The sequence below is a fragment of the Erpetoichthys calabaricus genome, chromosome 13 (genome assembly GCF_900747795.2).
Source record: "Erpetoichthys calabaricus chromosome 13, fErpCal1.3, whole genome shotgun sequence".
Taxonomy (NCBI): domain Eukaryota; kingdom Metazoa; phylum Chordata; class Cladistia; order Polypteriformes; family Polypteridae; genus Erpetoichthys; species Erpetoichthys calabaricus.
The window spans coordinates 139,590,868-139,611,091 of NC_041406.2; the positions used below are offsets into that span (position 1 = coordinate 139,590,868).

At 37.0% G+C, this 20,224-nt stretch overlaps 1 protein-coding gene across 1 annotated transcript in view; it reads right to left on the minus strand.

The window, feature by feature from the left end:
- Positions 1-20,224, minus strand: part of fam91a1 (family with sequence similarity 91 member A1) — a 58,040-nt gene that overhangs the window by 11,714 nt on the left and 26,102 nt on the right. The window contains exons 11-19 of the mRNA XM_028817581.2: positions 18,555-18,667; positions 16,883-16,986; positions 15,536-15,645; positions 14,990-15,076; positions 14,520-14,643; positions 7,473-7,621; positions 5,597-5,731; positions 3,894-4,007; positions 570-642 (exon numbers count right to left, since the gene is read on the minus strand). Of these exons, the coding sequence (XP_028673414.2) occupies positions 570-642; positions 3,894-4,007; positions 5,597-5,731; positions 7,473-7,621; positions 14,520-14,643; positions 14,990-15,076; positions 15,536-15,645; positions 16,883-16,986; positions 18,555-18,667 (1,009 nt within the window). The remainder of the gene's footprint in view (positions 1-569; positions 643-3,893; positions 4,008-5,596; positions 5,732-7,472; positions 7,622-14,519; positions 14,644-14,989; positions 15,077-15,535; positions 15,646-16,882; positions 16,987-18,554; positions 18,668-20,224) is intronic.

The following is a 20,224-nucleotide window of genomic DNA, read 5'->3' on the forward strand; positions in this document are numbered from 1 at the left end:
AGTCTGCTGAAGCTGGGATGATAATTAGTACAATCCCATCTTACACTGTGATCAGCTCCACAGAAGACAGTGGTTTGTTTTCTGTACATTTCAGGAGTGCACCTGCCCTAAGTGGAGGAGTTCAAGTACCTCTCGTTTACAAGTGATGGTGAACGTGATTATGAAATTAGAAAAAAGACAACTGAAGAAGCGAACACTGTTGGCAAAATGGGAGTCAAGTCCTTCAATCAATCAATCAAGCTATTTCTTCACAAGCTTTGGACAATGATTGGAAAAATGAAAGCATACAATTGCAAGAACAACCAAAATTAGGCTTCTGGGCATGCTTCGGTTATATTTAAAATCCTAGCACATGTTCTCTTTTTTGAAGAAACCACAAAAAAAATCAGGTCTGTGGTGTTGCCGAGGATAGTACGTCCAACATTTGCAATGTCATTTTGATACGTACGACACTTTAGAATCATTGAAAGAACTAGGGTGTTTCTGTTTACTAGAGTATTAAACACAACGTCTTGGAAATGTCTGTTAATATATAAAATTTCACTGATTAAAGTACAACTTGTCTGTACCTCCTTTTAGCTCTTCTTCATCAAATGGGAATGGTACATACACAGTTTCTCCACCGCCATGAATGGTGTGTCCCTATAAACAAATTGAACAATAAAATGTTAGATACAACAATGTTGACATTAAGTTACTTGGATAACGAGTACTTCAAGTAAATAGTATTTGACCTATTCATTCTCAAACACTACACTAAACATCACATAAAACTGGAACATGTACTTGACCTGCACAAGGAAGCATGGATTCTCCTTCAGAAAGCAGCTTCTGGAATTTGTTTAGCGCTCCAATGGTTTCCACCTCTTTATTAAATTAATAGTCTGTGCTCGTTTCAAAACCTTTTACTTCCTTCATACATCCCCTTTGATCGTCTGATTAAAAATTGTTTTCTACATTGTATCCCAGGTAAAAGGAAAAGTAATACACTCAGGAAGTGAAGTTGCACCCCACCAACTACTCGGATTCTCAATAAGTGAGAAGGTCCAGGATAGAGATCCATGTGAAATCATTTTCATTTCATTACAAAGCAACTTAAGAAAGGGATATCGTTTACCATGTGGCACCCATTATTATCCAGCATCATCAATGCATCGGTTACTGTATTGTCACCACATTTACCATTATCACCACCTCTCTGAAGACACTCAGAGAAATAATAGGGAGAGAGATATACTAAAATAAGCAGGACACTGAAGCAAAGGGTTTATTTATATGACAAATTTATCTTCATTAGGCAAAGTGATCTAATGTGATAACTTCAGTCACTGTGGTTTCCAAAACATGTATCTATGTATAAATGTATCTTTAGTTAACAAGTTTTTAAATCCATGGAAGACTGATATGGACTACTTATTCTACTTTAAAAGAACATTAACACAATGGTGTATTGATTGCTGTGGTTGCCTTATGAATGCAGTGTCCTGGGTTCAGATCCTGCATGTGCTTTCTGTCTGTTTCAGCATTCCCATCCCAGTCACTGTGGACTTTCTCTGGATACTCTGGTGTTCCATCCACATCAACAAAATAGTGTGTGTTAAGCTGTCTGACCCATATGAGTGATGCTAGAAGGAGAAGCTCCTTTAAGTTCCTGAACAGGAATGCAAAATATGGGGTACAAAATCTTAAATGAACCCAAGACTAAAAAAAAAGCTAAAAATTCCTAATTCTCAACATCTACACTTATTTTACTCAAGCTTGAATGAGGCAAATATAAATTTTTTTGGTATATAAAAGGGGCTGCAGAAGTTAGGAGTTGAACTCCGAATTTTACATTAACACCATTAAAACACCAGTTTTTGCCTGAAAAGTATTCAGTTACAGATAAACCTTATACATGTGTACTTCCAAAATAATAAATTTGGAGGCCAAATATCTAAGAAGAAGTAGAAATGGATGTCCTTGAGTGGCCTGATATGATTCTACTATATCTGTGGCAAGACATTGAAAATCATACTTATAAGTGACTCTCAAACCAGATAGAATAGAAGCGTGGGAGAATAGACAGTGCATCCGGAAAGTATTCCCAGTGCTTCATCACTTTTTCCACATTTTGTTATGTTACAGCCTTATTCCAAAATGGATTCAATTCATTTTTTTCCTCAGAATTCTACACACAACACCCCATAATGACAACATGAAGAAAGTTTACTTGAGATTTTTGCAAATTTATTAAAAATAAAAACAATTGAGAAAGCCCATGTACATAAGTATTCACAGCCTTTGCAATGAAGCTCCAAATTGAGCTCAGGTGCATCCTGTTTCCCCTGATCATCCTTGAGATGTTTCTGCAGCTTCACTGGAGTCCACTTGTGGTAAATTCAGTTGACTGGACATGATTTGGAAAGGCACACACCTGTCTATAGAAGGTCCCACAGTTGACAGCTCATGTCAGAGCACAAACCAAGCATGAAGCCAAAGGAATTGTCTGTAGACCTCCGAGACAGGATTGTCTCGAGGCACAAATCTGAGGAAGGTTACAGAAAAACTTCTGCTGCTTTGAAGGTCCCAATGAGCACAGTGGCCTCCATCATCCGTAAGTGGAAGAAGTTCGAAACCACCAGGACTCTTCCTAGAGCTGGCTGGCCATCTAAACTGAGCGATTAGGGGACAAGGGCCTTAGTCAGGGAGGTGACCAAGAACCCAATGGTCACTCTGTCAGAGCTCCAGAGGTCCTCTGTGGAGAGAGGAGAACCTTCCAGAAGGACAACCATCTCTGCAGCAATCCACCAATCAGGCCTGTATGGTAGAGTGGCCAGACGGAAGCCACTCCTTTGTAAAAGGCACATGGCAGCCCGCCTGGAGTTTACCAAAAGGCACCTGAAGGACTCTCAGACCATCAGAAAGAAAATTCTCTGGTCTGCTGAGACAAAGATTGAACTCTTTGGTGTGAATGCCAGGCAACACGTTTGGAGGAAACCAGGCACCGCTCATCACCAGGCCAATACCATCCCTACAGTGAAGCATGGTGGTGGCAGCATCATGCTGTGGGGATGTTTTTCAGCGGCAGGGACTGGGAGACTAGTCAGGATAAAGGGAAAGATGACTGCAGCAATGTACAGACACATCCTGGATGAAAACCTGCTCCAGAGCGCTCTTGACCTCAGACTGGGACGACGGTTCATCTTTCAGCAGGACAACGACCCTAAGCACACAGCCAAGATATCAAAGGAGTGGCTTCAGGACAACTCTGTGAATGTCCTTGAGTGGCCCAGCCAGAGCCCAGACTTGAATCCGATTGAACATCTCTGGAGAGATCTTAAAATGGCTGTGCACCGACGCTTCCCATCCAACCTGATGGAGCTTGAGAGGTGCTGCAAAGAGGAATGGGCCAAACTGGCCAAGGATAGGTGTGCCAAGCTTGTGGCATCATATTCAACAAGACTTGAGGCTGTAATTGCTGCCAAAGGTGCATCGACAAAGTATTGAGCAAAGGCTGTGAATACTTATGGACATGGGATTTATCAGTTTTTTTATTTTTAATAAATTTGCAAAAACCTCAAGTAAACTTTTTTCACGTTGTCATTATGGGGTGTTGTGTGCAGAATTCTGAGGAAAAAAATGAATTTAATCCATTTTGGAATAAGGCTATAACATAACAAAATGTGGAAAAAGTGATGCGCTGTGAATACTTTCTGGATGCACTGTACAACACCCAATCTGCAGATGTGGTGAACACTCAACTCAGAATATCATAAGTCAATAAAAAGACTTCTATGTGGCGTGCCATTCCTTAAAATACACATCAATGTACTTTTATAATGAATTTACAAAATGCATCTGAAAGGTTCCTGTTTTTTTGCTTTCAAATTATCCATGCACCTTGCATTTACCTGTATTAACACAGCCGAATGGGTAAGAGCATCATTTAACATGGTGAGAACATTGGACGTCAGAACAATGCCAGGATCGTGACCCCAAGATGTAACTAGCAGCTTGCTGTATTCCTTGTTGGAAAAGTTTAACGAGAAACAAAAAAAAAAAAAAAAACAGAATAAAGAAGGCAAATTAAACTGGTCACTGTGTAAAATACTTCAATATCTAATAAGACAAAATAATGTTTAAAGAAAATATCCTTAGCGTTACACTTTATCTCAAAAAACATGCAAAAAAGTGTTGCATTTGTTGGTTTGAAAAGACATTTTTATTAAATCTCATCTTTCTAATTTAAAATGTGCAAAACATGAACGCTAAGGAGGTTAATAAAAGGAGAACTGTCTGTGTGTCCATCTGGCTGCTACGTCTCTGTCAGGCCAAAACATCTGTAGTAATAAAATGCATTGCATTTGTCATTCCAATAGATAAGCGCATCATAAATATTAACACTGCTTTTATGAATCTCTTACCAAATGACACTGACAAAAATTAATGATGGGGTCTATGTTGCTTATCTAAATTTCAACCTGTCTTAGACAGGTAGCAAAGCTAGCTATATACACAATAGAACAGTGGACACTTGCAGATCCACTTGCTAATTACCCAAATCAGGAAAAAAGGGAGAGCAGGTCATCGGTCAGTATATCGTTAACACTGAACAAAACACAGAGTTTTAGAAGTCTAGTAGCAGTTTGACCAAACATTAAATTGGGCAAGACATATGGGCTAAACAACTCTGACAATGTTGACTGTTGGTGCTAAATGTCATTGTTCCATAATCTCAGATTTAGCTACTCATATGGGATTTTCAGGCACTGGAGTATCCAGAATTTACAGAGAACATGGCAGACAGGAGCGACAGGTTGCAGGATAATCGCCAGACTTGTTCAAGCTAACAAAAAGGACACAAAATACAAAGATTACTATTTTTTATAACAGTGATATGTAGAAGGGCATCTCTGAACGCACAATGCACCAGATCTTAAAGTTAATGGGCTACAGCAGTAGAACATACCAGCTTCCACTCCTGTCAGTACGGCTAAAGAGGACCTCTGCCCACAAATACTAGACACTTGAAAATTCAGAAAACTTCCCCTGGGGGTGATGAATTTTAATTTCTGCTGAAACACTCAGCATCAACCAAAGGGCCCATTTTTCCTGTGGTCAACTGTACAAGTTGATGGTAGGGCAATCATCTGGGTCATGTTTTCTTGACACATTAGAACTTTTACTGCAAAAGGAGTATCATTTGCACGTCGCAGCATACCTAGATATTGTTGCTGATCACATGCACCCCTTTATGGATCCATGTCTACAGTTTATCAATTTGAAAATGTGTCATGTACTAAAGAATGTATGACCTCAAGCTGGTTTCCTGAGCACAACATTGGCTTCAGTTTATATCCGTGACCTGCAAGATGCCGAGGTCGCAAACCAGAAAAACACACTGGAATGAGTTTTAGTAGGACATTTATAGATGAACCAAGTCCTAGAGAATTGTGTTGCGCTACAAAGTCAGCTTGGACTTACATGGTTCAAGAATCCAGACTGTTCTGGAAACAAAAAGGGGTTCCTACCTCGAGCTAGATAGGCGTTCCCAATCAAACAGGCACCAAGAGTGTGTGTATGAGATATATGTATATAAAATCATCAATCATACCTGAAATATGCCAGGAAGTTTTCGAAGCCTTACACCTTTTGACAGTAGTAGTGATGGGGGTCCTTTTCCACAAATATGGTACAGATATAATTTAAACCATATTGAACTGATTTCAGGAATTGCAGGTCCAATATGCTGAAAAATACAACATGCATATATAATGTGAATACAAACCAAGAGCCTGAACAGGGACACTTACTACACCTGGCCAAAATTTTCAGTACTTTCTTTCATAAATGATAAGCCAGGTTGCAATCACAGGTACTGCATTTTATGTCATGAATAAGTACAATTTTGTACTTAACAAAAAAGGCAGAAAATATAATACTCAGAAAAACTGTTCTCATAGTACTCTAAGCAACAGAGAGGCTTAATTTAAAATAGTTCATTTAAACTATACACAGAACTGGCAGAGTTGTAACTGTGTACGTAAATAAAGTACCTGAAAAAAAAAGTTTAAACTACAGCCCTCTTATCTAATGATATTTTATTTATCCATTAATGAACTTCACCTTGGCTGGCATTGTGATTTAGTGTTTAAATATACCACCCAGTGTTAGAAGATTTATTTATTTTTCTCCACTGCATTTTATAAAGTCACATTTGCTTTTCATGTTTGCCATTAAAAATAACTTACCTCTATCTGCCATCTTTTGTTGACCTGTTTTATAAGCAGCCTATGCTCTAGGCCAGTGGTTTCCAACTCGGTCCTGAGGTCCCACTGTGGCTGCAGGTTTTTGTTCCAACTAAATTCACAATTAGTGATAATAACTGATCTCATTTATTTAGGTCTATTTTCCCTTCTCTTATTCTGCCTTTAGAAAAGCCCAGCAGTATGACTTTTACATTTATAAGACATTTAGAAATATTTCTACTTTTGCTTTAAGCACTTACCACTCTTTTGTTGTTGTCCTATTGTTTTGTTATTTTTTTGTGCAGTGTGCACCCTTCATTGTATCCTAATAATGATAATTAAAACAAACAGAACTGATAGGTAAATCCCTTTAAATTAAATTATATAACGGACCAGATAACAGAGTTAGTGTGGTGTTAAAAAAGTAAAAATAATGGTGTTTCTAGACTCTACGGCTGTATTGGTCAAAGGATATAAGCAACATTTGGAAGTGGGAAGGTGAATTCTTCAAAGCACGTACATTTAAAAAAAATAATTTGCAGTGTTAAAAATCATAACCTTTTCAGTTCTGTGAGTGAACAGCAATCCAATCTAAGCAAGTCTACATTATAAAAAAACAATTGGAGATACTGTTTCTAAAAGTATGGATTTTACATGATGAAATGCGTCTGAAGGCCATATAAGAGAACGGGAGGCCAGTCAACTTCAGACTTTCTTACTCTTAGCAGTACACCTGGAAAAGCAGAATGAAAAAAATCAGGCTGAAAATTGTTAAAATGATTAACAAAAAAAAAAACAACTATCCCCTTATATGTGCTTAGCACATTTTAATAAAAATTTACTTTTGTTATTTCTCTACTGACTCCAAAACACAGAAACTGGGAAATAACAGCCTACTTATTTGGGCTAGGAGTCCAATTAAAAACAGAATTTGGTTGGAACAAAAACCTGCAGCCACAGTGGGTTAGGGTTCCTGTCTTGTACCCTTTGCTATTACGATAGGCTCTGCATTGCTACATTAAAAAAGAGATTCAAGAAGTGGATGGATGTAGTTTTTGGAGTTTGAACATGAAACGTGCTGTAGTGTAAGACCTTGTGATATTTTTTACATAACACAGTGATAGCACTCTGTGACAGATGATGAATACCACACAGATAAAGACTAACAAAACATATACAATTAAACATTAATTTTGCCAATAATTACAATGATGATGACTTAAATTATGTGGTTATATTTACCTGGGGTGTACAGCTACTGATTGGCCGTATTTCGTTACTAAGTGGTGCCATGGAAACCAGGATCTTGTAGTTCTTGTTCAACACTCGGCTACACGTTGCAGAATCTAATCCAAGTAAGCTCTCGCAACGGAGAAGATCCAGAGCAAAGCCTATAAACAACAAATCTATGCATTGAACTTCCATAAACACATAATAGATTCAACACGATAATGAAGGAGTGATTTGAAAACAATGCTGAAAGAATAAAATTACTTGATAATTACTGCTTATAATGAAGGTATGTGAATGTAGGTAATTACAGATCAAAAGTAGCCAAGTCTGTTGTTTTTGTTACCTTGTTATTATACTTATTATTTCATCCCATTTTCCAAAAGAAATATCAAATGAATTCTCCAGAGATGTTTTAACATGTTCTGGTATTGAGCTGCTTTTATAGAAGCTAATCACGAAGCTCTAGGGAATGTTTACATGAAAACACAGCACATGACCACAGTCAAAGTAGTGTGTGATGACAGAGAACATAAGTAGCATCGTTATATAGTCAACATTACAATGTCAGTCACATCTGAGAAACTGACAAATCTGGCAAGCACATTAAAAAACACAAAACCAATTTAAAAAACTGAAGTTCTGTAGTTGTTTTATTATGCATGCAACTCTGTCTCTCTATATCTACATATCTATCTACATACATGTTAGGGGGCAAAGCCTCCTGCTCGCTTCGCTCGGCCACCCCCACCCCCTCGCTACGTGCCAGCCTCTTTGCATCTCTGCCACTCACGTTGTGAAGGGGCGGGGCTGAAAGCACGATAAGGAGATGCGGATGGATCAGCTGCTGGCTTGCTGCTGCCGAGCAGCGTGTTCTGCTTTTCGTGGTGCGCGTCGATCATGTAAAAGCCTGTACAGCAGCTGTCCTTTTGTATCACAGGACATCAAAGTGTCTTCTGAGAAGATCACATCTCGACCCAAGTTTTTTTTTATATATATATATATATATATATATATATATATATATATATATATATATATATATATATATATATACTGTATATATATATATATATATCTATAATAATAAAAGGCAAAGCCCTCACTGACTGACTGACTGACTCACTGACTCACTCATCACTAATTCTCCAACTTCCCGTGTAGGTGGAAGGCTGAAATTTGGCAGGCTCATTCCTTACAGCTTACTTACAAAAGTTAGGCAGGTTTCATTTCGAAATTCAAAGCGTAATGGTCATAACTGGAACATATTTTTTGTCCATACACTGTAATGGAGGAGGCGGAGTCACGTATCGCGTCATCACGCCTCCTACGTAATCACGTGAACTAAAAACAAGGAAGAGATTTACAGCACGAGTCACACGCGGGAACGAAGGTAAATGACGTTAATTTTTGACTGTCATTTAATACTGTGTAAGCATACATATTAACACATATGCAATTAAACGTGTGCATTTACGGGGTGATTTCTCAGGCTTAAAAGCTCACCTTTTATCAAACGCGGGAACAAAGGTAACTGACGTTGTTCACTGTCTTTTAATACTGTGTAACCATACATATTAACACATGTGCAATTAAACGTGTGCATTTACGGGGTAATTTCTCAGGCTTAAAAGCTCGCCTTTTACTAAAAAGGTAAATGCAAAACTATTTTCAATCAGTTTATTGAAACGCTCCCGTTAAGGATTGCAATAACATATTCGCGAGATAAAAGAACGAAGTAGGGGGAAATGGAGGAAGAGCCGCGAACAGCTAAGAGCAAAAAATTAATTAAACAATTGAGAACGGAGCGAGTTAAGCATACAAGCATGTTCATAAGGGAAAGAAGCACGGTGTAAAACGTAAGTTTAAATTAAGTTTATAGAAACGCTCCCGCTGCGGATTGCAATAACATATTCGCGAGATAAAAGTTTAATGAGAACACACGAGGTATAAACGAACCACACGCCGTGGCGCAACGTTAGGGGCAACAGTTTCAACCATTCTATGATCTGCTTCTCGCAACTGAAAGACGGCACATGGCGGATGTTAGCCGACTTGCTGACCGCAACGTTAGGGGCTTCAACTATGGCGCTGACGCCACATCTCAGTGCCAACACTTTGCAGACTGTACTTAAAAGACACGCCCCTCCTCACTGGACAGTTAAAAACACCAATCAAACTAACGATGACATCAAGTATTACCCAATCAAAAGTAGGAAAGGAGGCATCTTCATAAAATGCGTGTGGGATGATTTGCATGAGACGCTGCTTTAAAAAAAAAATGATAAAAAAAATACGGGATAAATCCCGTCCAGTATTGATTCAAAACGGGACGCGCAATTTCATTCTCAAACGCGGCACGATTCCGTATTTTAAAGGACGGGTGGCAACCCTACAGTGCCAGGTAACCACCCATACAATCAGATTGTGATTCAGACTAGGAATGCAATGAATGTAATTACCCCCGATCTACATACAAGGCGAAAGTCTTGCAACATTCAAAGATGATGGTTTGGGATAATTAGTACTTATTAAGTACAACATTGAACATAAAAGAGCTTATGAAGCCTTGATCCGAAAAAAGCAAGATCTCAGAGATCGTAAAAAAAAAAAAAAGGAGGTAATGTCGTTTTACTCGCTGTAGATTTTACTCAAACATTACCAGTTATTCCACGAGGGAGACCAGCAGATGAACTCAACGCGTGTTTAAAATCCATGCTTCTCCCACGGTCGGTTATATGTCGCGTGTTCTCGGGTAGGTACACCAAAAAATGTATACATTTAAGCATGTAATGGGCAAAGAAAAAATTAGGTATACTCGAAGGCACTGCAGTAGTACTCAATGTAACTTTAATTCTTAAATGTTAATGTTTTACTGTTTAATAATTTATACGCTTCTTATATATTGTTCAAATTCTTTTATCAAAATACCAGTGACAGCGCAATGCACGATAACATGGAGTGAATACACCATACGCATCTGCCCACGGCCGCCCTGGTGTGCGCAGATAGGAGTTGATTCTAAAATAAAATAAACATAAAAAGAGTAATACAATCATCACCCATAAAGCGGATAGCGGACGTGACGTATTATATGTGTACCAGATTTCAAGTCAATAGGTGAAACGGTTTGCAAGCTACAGGTGATTTAAAATCCTGGACAGACCAACGAAAAGCCACGGTAGCAAATTATAGAAGAAGATTTTACTGTTTAATAATTTATATTTATATGAAATGTGCTTCTTATATATTACTTCATATTCTCATATGATAATGATGTTAATGTTGTTTATATTGATTTCTATGTTATTGTAAGTGCATCTATGTGTGTATATGTATGTATGTATGTGTATATATATATATATATATATATATATATATATATATATATATATATATATATATATATATATATATATATATATATATATATATAAAAAAAATATATATATAAAAAATATATGTGTATATGTATATATAATATATCTCTATATGTGTGTATATGTGTGTGTATATGTATATATATATATGACAGCAACACTCACAACAATGACAAAACAATTACATTGACAATCATGTTACGTTATTTTTAAAATGTTTCCTTTACTTTTTCATAACCTCTTTAACACACTACTTCTCCGCTGCGAAGCGCGGGTATTTTGCTAGTATATATATATATATATACTAGCCGACGCCCGCCATAACATACGGCGGTGTAAGAATAGGAACAGAAAATGGTGAGAAAGGAATTCAGAAATCAAGAAGAAATAAATAATTGAAAGACGCAGTGTCCATGTAGAATTTCCGGCCAAGCAGGATTACATGTGAAAGTGATAAATAAATCAGGCTTTCCAAATATACGTACTATGGCCATGGCATCCTCATAGTTTTGTTGCATGTATCTTGGACTTCCTGGAAATGTGGACGGTAATATAATCATTTTGCCTACACGCACGTTGTTATTTTCAGCGTTTGCTTGCAGTGCGTCTGATAGTTCCACGCACAAATCTTGTTGATGTAATCTGAGATAGTTGAGATGCGCACCCTCTGTTTTAACATACGCATCTACGACGTACTGTTTGAATAGTTTGCCACTGGAGTGCAAAATTCTAAATGTATTCCTCATTGCTAATCTGTACGTGTAAAACTGGCACTGAGTAAGCATTACTCGCTTGGCGGTTCTTTTATCGGGAACATGTTGTAAATCTTTGTACCAGCCAATGTCTCCTTAAGAGAATAAAAGTGGGTACACTATAGGATCGCATTTCATATTGAGCGTGGAAATCTATTTGCAGGAGTTGCCTATGGGATAGATGCAAATGTTCCTTTCAGCAGGCGTTTCGCCATCTTCTTCAACGAAAATCGCTGTGACATGTCGGGGCTTTGTATCGTCGTAAATCCTGCCTAGGGTTTTCCTTGAAAATCATTCGTACAGATGCTGTTGGATTGGACTGAGCACTTTCATGCATGTGTTTGTATGATTTAGCGAAGGGGTTGATGGTTCTGAGCATGGAATCTAGCTGGAGAAGTAAATTTTCGCTGCATGCAGAGTTTACTTTATTTTGTAAGCGTACTTCAGTAGCTTGCGCTGTGTCAAAAACATACAACTGTCCATATCCTGGAGAGGTAGAAGTGTTAGCGTATAGTGGAGAGATTTGGTGATAAATTTACCCGTGTATTTTAAAATAGTATGGTCTGTGGCCAGGAGGGTGAGTTATCTGTGCACCCATGGAAGCAAACGCTAGAGAAGAGTTGTCTTCTCGAATGTGTTCACGATAATTTTTAGCTTCTGATGTTTGCTGTGTAAGAAGCTGTTGTAAAGACACAGGTGGCTCCCGCAAAGGTGGTAAAGCTACTTTACCGTTGTGTAAGCACCTCGAGTACTTGTTGGATGGATTACACTCAGCAGGCCAGTATAGTGCGTGACATGGAAGAGGACGAATAGGAATCGAGAAATGCTGTGCCAGCTGCGTGTGGGTGGGACCGTTTCTGAAGTGGAAGCAAGACGAACCAGAAGAGAAATATTATATATATATATATATATATATATATATATATATATATATATATATATATATAAAGGGTTGTGCCTATCTGCCACACGATTACTCATGAACCACTAGGGTTTGAACCTTGATCTTATGACATGGTATGTGGCAAGCGGTGACCTCTGCATATTTATCAGGATTCACATCTTTCTTACATAAAACTACATCGACAAACTAATCGATTAGGCAACATGGCAGAAAGAGAAAGAAGAACAGCGACATAATCAACAGGTTTAGCTGTTCTTTGACCAAACATTTAGAATGGTCAAGGGGAATCATGTACACGACCTCCTGGAATTTTCATGCACTGATATCTCAAGAAATTACTCAGGGAAGTGTGGGACAAACAAACAAATCCAGTTGCTATGGTACTATGTGTGCTTGTGTATTTTATTTTTGTTCTTGAGTAATTATGTGTTTACTTTTTACATATTTTTTGTTATGTTTATTACTGTGTACTCTCCCTTTAAATGTTCTTATGTTCCACCTTCTTACTAGACAAAACCCTAAGAGATGGGACCACCCTAACATCTTCACTCCCTCTGACTATATAAATGAGTCGAGAAGACCTAGAAGTGGAAACCATTTCTCGTTTATTGGAGTTTTAGCAATACTGCCTTTCTGCCTTAATTTTTAGATACTGGGCAGAACAGGTAATATTCTGGTCTGCTCCCTAGCTTGTTTTGGAGGCCTCATCAATTTTGCTGTGGAGGAAACTGTTTATGGCAAAAGTAAGCAGTAGCTCTGTAGACAAAAACTCCTTGTCATAGAGAACATGTGGGTTTAAGGAGGAGATAAAAGACATTGTAAGAACGTCACACACACTTTTAAATATCCCAGCTCAGATAGTGAACTTGGCATCCAAATACCCTGACATAGTGTTATTGCCGCACCATGATGCTGTCCAAAAGAGTCCTTTAGAAAAACAACAGAGTTTACTGTGCTATCTTAACACTTTGTTCTTCTGTTAAGATTTTATTTTATAATAGAGAGACCTAAAGACGAGACTATTGCCAAGAGATTTTTTCAAGTCCCGCCCTCCTCTCAACCATTTTCAAACACGCCCACGGTCCTCTCACTCTCATTTTTGTGAATGCTTTTGTCAGACACATTTCCTTACGCTCTCAGCTCTTATAAATTTTTATGTTTTCTTCACTTTAAGTTCCCAATAAAAGAAGACGTATTATGTCCAAATTGTATTGAAGAATTTCATCCCGAAGGGTTACCAACAGAAGAAATTTGTATACAGGCAATCCTAGCACCAAGAAGAACAATGAAGTCAAACAAAATAATGCAAAAATTGTTGATCGGTTACGCGGCGACGACATGTAAAATTTGAACAGGAGACAACAAAGGTAATGTAGTACATCTTCCACGGATAACATTAGACATCAAAGGAGATCTTGATATGCCATTCATATTAAAATGTTTATAGTTTCCCATTAGAATAGCTTTTGCTATGACAATTAACAAATCACAGGGACAAACATCAAAAAAGTCAGTTTATTTATTAGAGAGAAAGAAACGATATTCACTCACGGACAGTTATATGTTGCATTGTCACGATGCAAGTCCAAACACGGAATTCAAAGTGATATTGATGAATAGTTAATTCAAAAAATTGTTTTTACTGAAGTTTTACAGTAAAAGTGTAAGTTAAAAAAGTATGTGTGTGTTAATTTCAAATCCAAACAGAACGAAAAAACGTATAACACAACGAATACCTCTAACACAACATGAAACATAATTTTCATTAAATTTATTACATTTTACTATTTTTACTATGGTTAATTACTTGCTGTAATGTAAAATAGTTCTATTATGCATATGTAACAATTCCCATGAAAATAATCTGTTTAAACTGTACATCCACTTCCCCATACGCGAACAGCAGCTCCGCGAAGTGGCTAACACGTAGCGTCCGCCCGGGGGTTGGCGATCGAAGCGAGCAGGGGGAAAAGTAGGATTAAAACATTAAGACAGTGTGTTAATCTGTTAACAGTTGTCCTACCACTGCTTGGTTGTTCAGGGTCTGAAGTTAAGTCCTTATTGTGCCTTAGAAACAGTATGGTGTTTCTGAGAGTGACTGCATGCTCAAAGTATCTCTGGGCTTCACCTTCAGCAGTGCTCTGAACCTTTAAAACAAACCATTCAACACTTTGAGAAACAAAATATTCACATCTCAGGCTTATATCAACATATCAATTGATGAATGCTTTTTAAAATGAAAATACAAAGTGATTTAAAGTACAATTATCACAACAGATAATTGTAAAAAAACAAAAAGCATTTAAGTAGTATAGAAATGACACCTCACTACTGGTGGTAAATTTAAAACAAGGAGACACGATACACAACAAAATACAAACACTTCTCTCATCAGCCAGCTAACTTAAACACAAGAAACAACAATTATATGTTTAAAGTCTTTATTCATATAAAACTAATATACATGATAAAGTCATAACATTTTCACCTTACCTTTTCAAGCTCAACCAAAAAACTATCAAGAGATTCATCAGACAGCTTGCCCACCTCAAACATTGTGACAGCATGACTTTTCAAATTCTGTAAAATAAAATGAATAAAAATAAAATATACTGTAAGAGCAACCCCATATTTTATATTTATTACATGGTAAATACTGTCATAAGCAGTATATACAGTGTGTATCTTAGTCTCTTAATAGTCATTTCTGTCTCTTCTATTCTTTACATATAATAAATGCACTTTTACACATATACTGTATATTATATATATATATATATATATATATATATATATATATATATATATACACACACACACACACACACACACAGAGTTCACCAGACATAATTTTGGATAAGTACTGTTACAGCATTTGCAATCAACAAAGCTAACAACTGGTAAGAGTCTCAATCTCACTAGGCTATCTTGCCATCTTTATACTTATTCTAAGAATGTTTTAAGGTTATTTTTGAACAGAAAATGCATTTAATTGATATACGATATATTTATATTTTTCTTTTTTTTTTGGTAACTTACTGGAGACAGATTTCCCATCATTAAAAATGCAGTGAGTGTTGAATCAAAAAGAAAAGCAATCCTTTTTGTATGACCACTTGATATGCTCAAACTGCAAAGACTAGATGTTTCTGTCAGAAATATAATAAAAAAAAAGACAACCTGAATATACTGAATGTAACATGACGTAGAAAATGAAGATTTCAAGTAACTGAAGAGAGCGTTAGATATTAAAATGCACACATAAAAGTACACACATACAGCACATTCATACACACATACTCTAATATTTTTGTTTTTTTCCTTTTAAACTCTGCTTCTAAGGTCAGCATCCCAGAATTGTCCTTTCTCTGTTACAGATGACACTAATCATTAGCAACACTACTAGGATGGCTATATTTTTAAATCAATTTAATGGAACTTAGAAAAAAGGAGCACATTTCTATCAAAAATATGAAAATGTCAGGGTGTGTTCAGACTTTTGACTGGTAATGTATTATTTATATGTACACCCATATTATATATACAGAGGTGGGCAAGAGAAGGTTTACAGTTATGAGTATGTGAAACACAGAGTTTATTCTTGTCTTAATAATATATTACTTACTGCATTATTTATTTGTATTATCTTCTTATTTGTCTTATTATCATTGCCATTAGCAAGTAGACTACAAGAATGTGCAAATAATGAAGGCCGGCAATTTGAGCACTTACGAGATTGTACCTAAGTACATTAGGCCACTGTCACACTCTTTTGAGTTAATAAAGCTATTGAGTTAATAAAGGTATTGTAATAATCATAGCTTGCATGTCTTTTTCCATGTGATTGATAGATAGATAGATAGATAGATAGATAGATAGATAGATAGATAGATAGATAGATAGATAGATAGATAGATAGATAGATAGATAGATAGATAGATAGATAACTTTATTAATCCCAAGGGGAAATTCACAATAATAATAATAAACCTGCTCTTGCACACCCCTACATATATATATATATATATATATATATATATATATATATATATATATATATATATATATATATATATATATATATATATATATATATATACATATATACACACACACTCACGCACACACACAAAAACATCAATACATTAACACTTGATGATCATAACCCCCAAATAAGGGTGATGTGTTGCATGTTGTTCAATATATCACGTAGGAATTGCTCTGTATACTTGACAATAAATTTGAGCTTGATAATACACAGACACAACCATACATGCATACTTGCATTATACAGTATGTAGAGACACAGAAAAGGTTTGGCAGTGCTAATAAATGATCATTCTTGTGTCAAAAAATGAATAAATCATATCAAATTGATTGCCTAACCTTGATCTTCTTGGCTGTTAGTATCAGAAGCCGATGAAGAACATTCTACAACAGGATTTCCTCCTTCCCAGGATAACAGCATCTTCTGAGAATCCATAGTACTTCTGTTAGAAAAAGTGCATAGTGGTTTCTTGAAAGCAGTACGTCAAAATATCTACAATTCACTAAGTCAAAAACTTTTTTTGTAATGATTTATTACACATAAAATAAGATACTACAATTGGATTTCACATCTTGCTTTATTCTTAATATACCATTATGCTTTTTAGGGTTACTCAGTTAAATATGTTAAAAAACTTACTTTTAAGAAATGTCTTTAAAATCAAACAGGATAATAGGAAACAGAAAATGCATTGATTTTTACCGTTCTCTTTAAAAGTTAAAGTTTATAGCATTTATGCTACAACCCTATTTGTTGAAAAAATACCTTCACTCATTAATACTTAAAAATAGTTAAAATATGTGAAGTACATAAAAATGTTTTGCACTGAATTATACTTTTTTACACTTGGAGGCTAGAAATATAAAAGGACTGCAATTCCTTAACTGCAGGCATTCTCCAAAACCTCTTAGGATTATAAGCACAGAGCAGTCAAAGGACATGTGTGCCCCCGAGATCCTCAGACTGTGAGGTGCTCTTGGTGCATGTCCATAGCAAACTGACCTAACAGGAGGGACCAAACAATGAGCCACCTAACACTGACTCTCAGCATTGGCTGAAAGAAAAACAAGAGGGCCAGGATTCAATCCTGGAGTCATAGTCTGAGAGGACAATCTATTGGGCTTCAATTAGGGCAAGGGGGTGAATGAGATTTGGGAGCAATACCCACTGGGCAACCAGATATGAACAGAGATTGTTCACAGTTGATAATGCATACATATAAATAAAAAAAAAAGTCACAAAAGCATATTTAGAAAGTAATAGGTCTTCTGCTCAAGAATCAAATATCTTTGAAAATGTTTAAATTTGACTCAAATCTAGAATGCTTTAGAACGGTAAGTGCAGGATCACACATGAATGACACTTGCATCGCCGTTGAAGAAATCTTCTGAATTTGTATTGCTTGGCTGGAACTAATTATTTGTATAAATAATTTACATGAATGAGTATGTAGTAAGTTGATATTAGAAGCCCTATTAAAATAATTTCTTTAAAGAGAGCCTTGATATAATCTCAGAAAATTACTTTTTCAGACAAACGACTGTTAACAAAAATACGGTTATAAAATCTCTTAATGTGATTTAAAAAAAAAAATGGCTTCCTAATGACCATTAAGTTTCCAATAACTATTTTGATAAAGACCAATTTAGCACAATCCTGTATTTGAATTGTATGACTGGTCACTATCCATGTACTTACGACGGTTTTTCCTCAAGTTGCTCATTTTCCTTCCACAAAACTCATTTTCTTTCCACAAAACCAAAGATATGTGTGTTAGGTTAACTGGCATCTCCTAATTTGCCATGCATGAATGTGAATGTGGGTGTGGGTGTGTGCAAGTGGCACAGCAATGGACTGGTGTCCTATGCAGGGCTTCTAGGATGGCCTCTGGCCTCCAGATTGAGAACTGAATGACATGTGCTTGAGAAAGTTATGTTATGTAACTGTCCTATCCCAAAATAAAAAAAGAATAAGTTAACTTTACAATATTACAAAGAATGAAATAAGTACTTTAATCGATTTAAAGACTGAATGCTCCTCCATGATGGATGAAACTGATCTGCATTTGTTATCTGACCCTTCTTCACAGCAAAGCCAAGTCGGCAGTACATTGAAACTGCATTCTGCAAAACATAAACCCAAAGGATCAAAACAGTTTCTTCAATGTATATAAGCATTCCCTCTCATACTTGGATATGCTTACATATTATCATATGATAATAAAGAATCTTAACATATTAAACATTACATTTTATTGCCAATGTTCAACTTATAAAACTCTCTAATGCAAAGCAGAAAACATAGCACTATAGTTCCTCTTAAATTAGTTTTAAATGAAAATGACTGATTCTTTCATTATTTAGAGAGAGAAAGTGTTCCAAGTTAATTAGCATGCGTGACAATACTGACCCTATAAGCCTATTTGCCCAACTAGAGCATATATTAAGTAGAGATTGTGACAATGCGGGTTCTGCTCCACGCTCCCATCTTGCTTTCGGGACTCCTTGAACCCGACACCATCAGTAATGTCACCGATGAGCTTGGCAGTGAGGCATAACAAATGGAGCAAGGGGATGGTGCAAAAGTGTCAAGTGCTTTTATTAAAAACGAACAAAAAAAACAAAGTGTCCAAATAAATAAGTGCAGTGTCTCCAAAATCTTTTAAATAAATAATCCAATAAAAACAGAAGTGAAATAGTGGAGGTAAAAACAATAAATAAATCCTTTAAAACGAGGTTAAAACAATGGCTGAAAACAGTCCTTCAAAAACACAAAGCCCGGTGTCTTCTTTTTACCTGGCGGCTCCCCGGCTTCTCCCATCGGGCTTTGCAACAGGAGAGTCGCCCCTACCTGCAGCTGACCTTCTTTCCACTCCTGATCTGGAGGCTTCCCGATCCCTTGCTTCAGTTTACTTAGGTTCCCCAACAGCCAGGACGCTCACGCTGGGGGATCCATCTCCCAAGCCTTACGACTCTCACTATCTTTCGCGGCGAGCCATCCTTGTTGCTGGTCACTCCCGCTCCTCACACAATGCTCAGCGGGAGCAACCACAATTGACTGCCCTATGTGTCGGCCAAACACCTCGCTAGGGCTCAACTGTCCAGCTGCCTGCTCGCTCACTCGCTTGCTCTCTCTCACAAACACACACACACACACACACACACTGGCTTTCTCCACACTGCTTCCTGCTTTCTTCCTCTGCAACCTCCGTCTTTCTTTTCTTTTACTTTTTCTTCCTCCCGCTAGCCGCCTCGCCCTACTATATATTACAGGGACGTGGATCAGCTGTGGCAATTAGCACCTCCCAGGAACAATGACGGTTGCGGACGACTCCTCACCTGTGCACTTAAGCGAGAATCGCCCGCATCACGAATCACCCCAGGAACCAATCTGCCACACTTACCACATCCACTTGCTAAACCGCCGCAGATTATTTATTTTAAAACTGGCCCTTTTGACATGAGCTGTGGATCCACTGTACCACAGAGATGCTTTTGATAGAAATTATTACCATTTGTCCATTAGGATACAAACCTACTAGCTTTGTTCAATGAGACAATGTACTTTTTATACATGTTTATTCAGGATGAATCTGAACAACAACTGAACAGAAACAATCACATTTTACCTAGACCATCACCTGTCATTTCCCGTCTTTAAACCAATAATGCACCCATCTG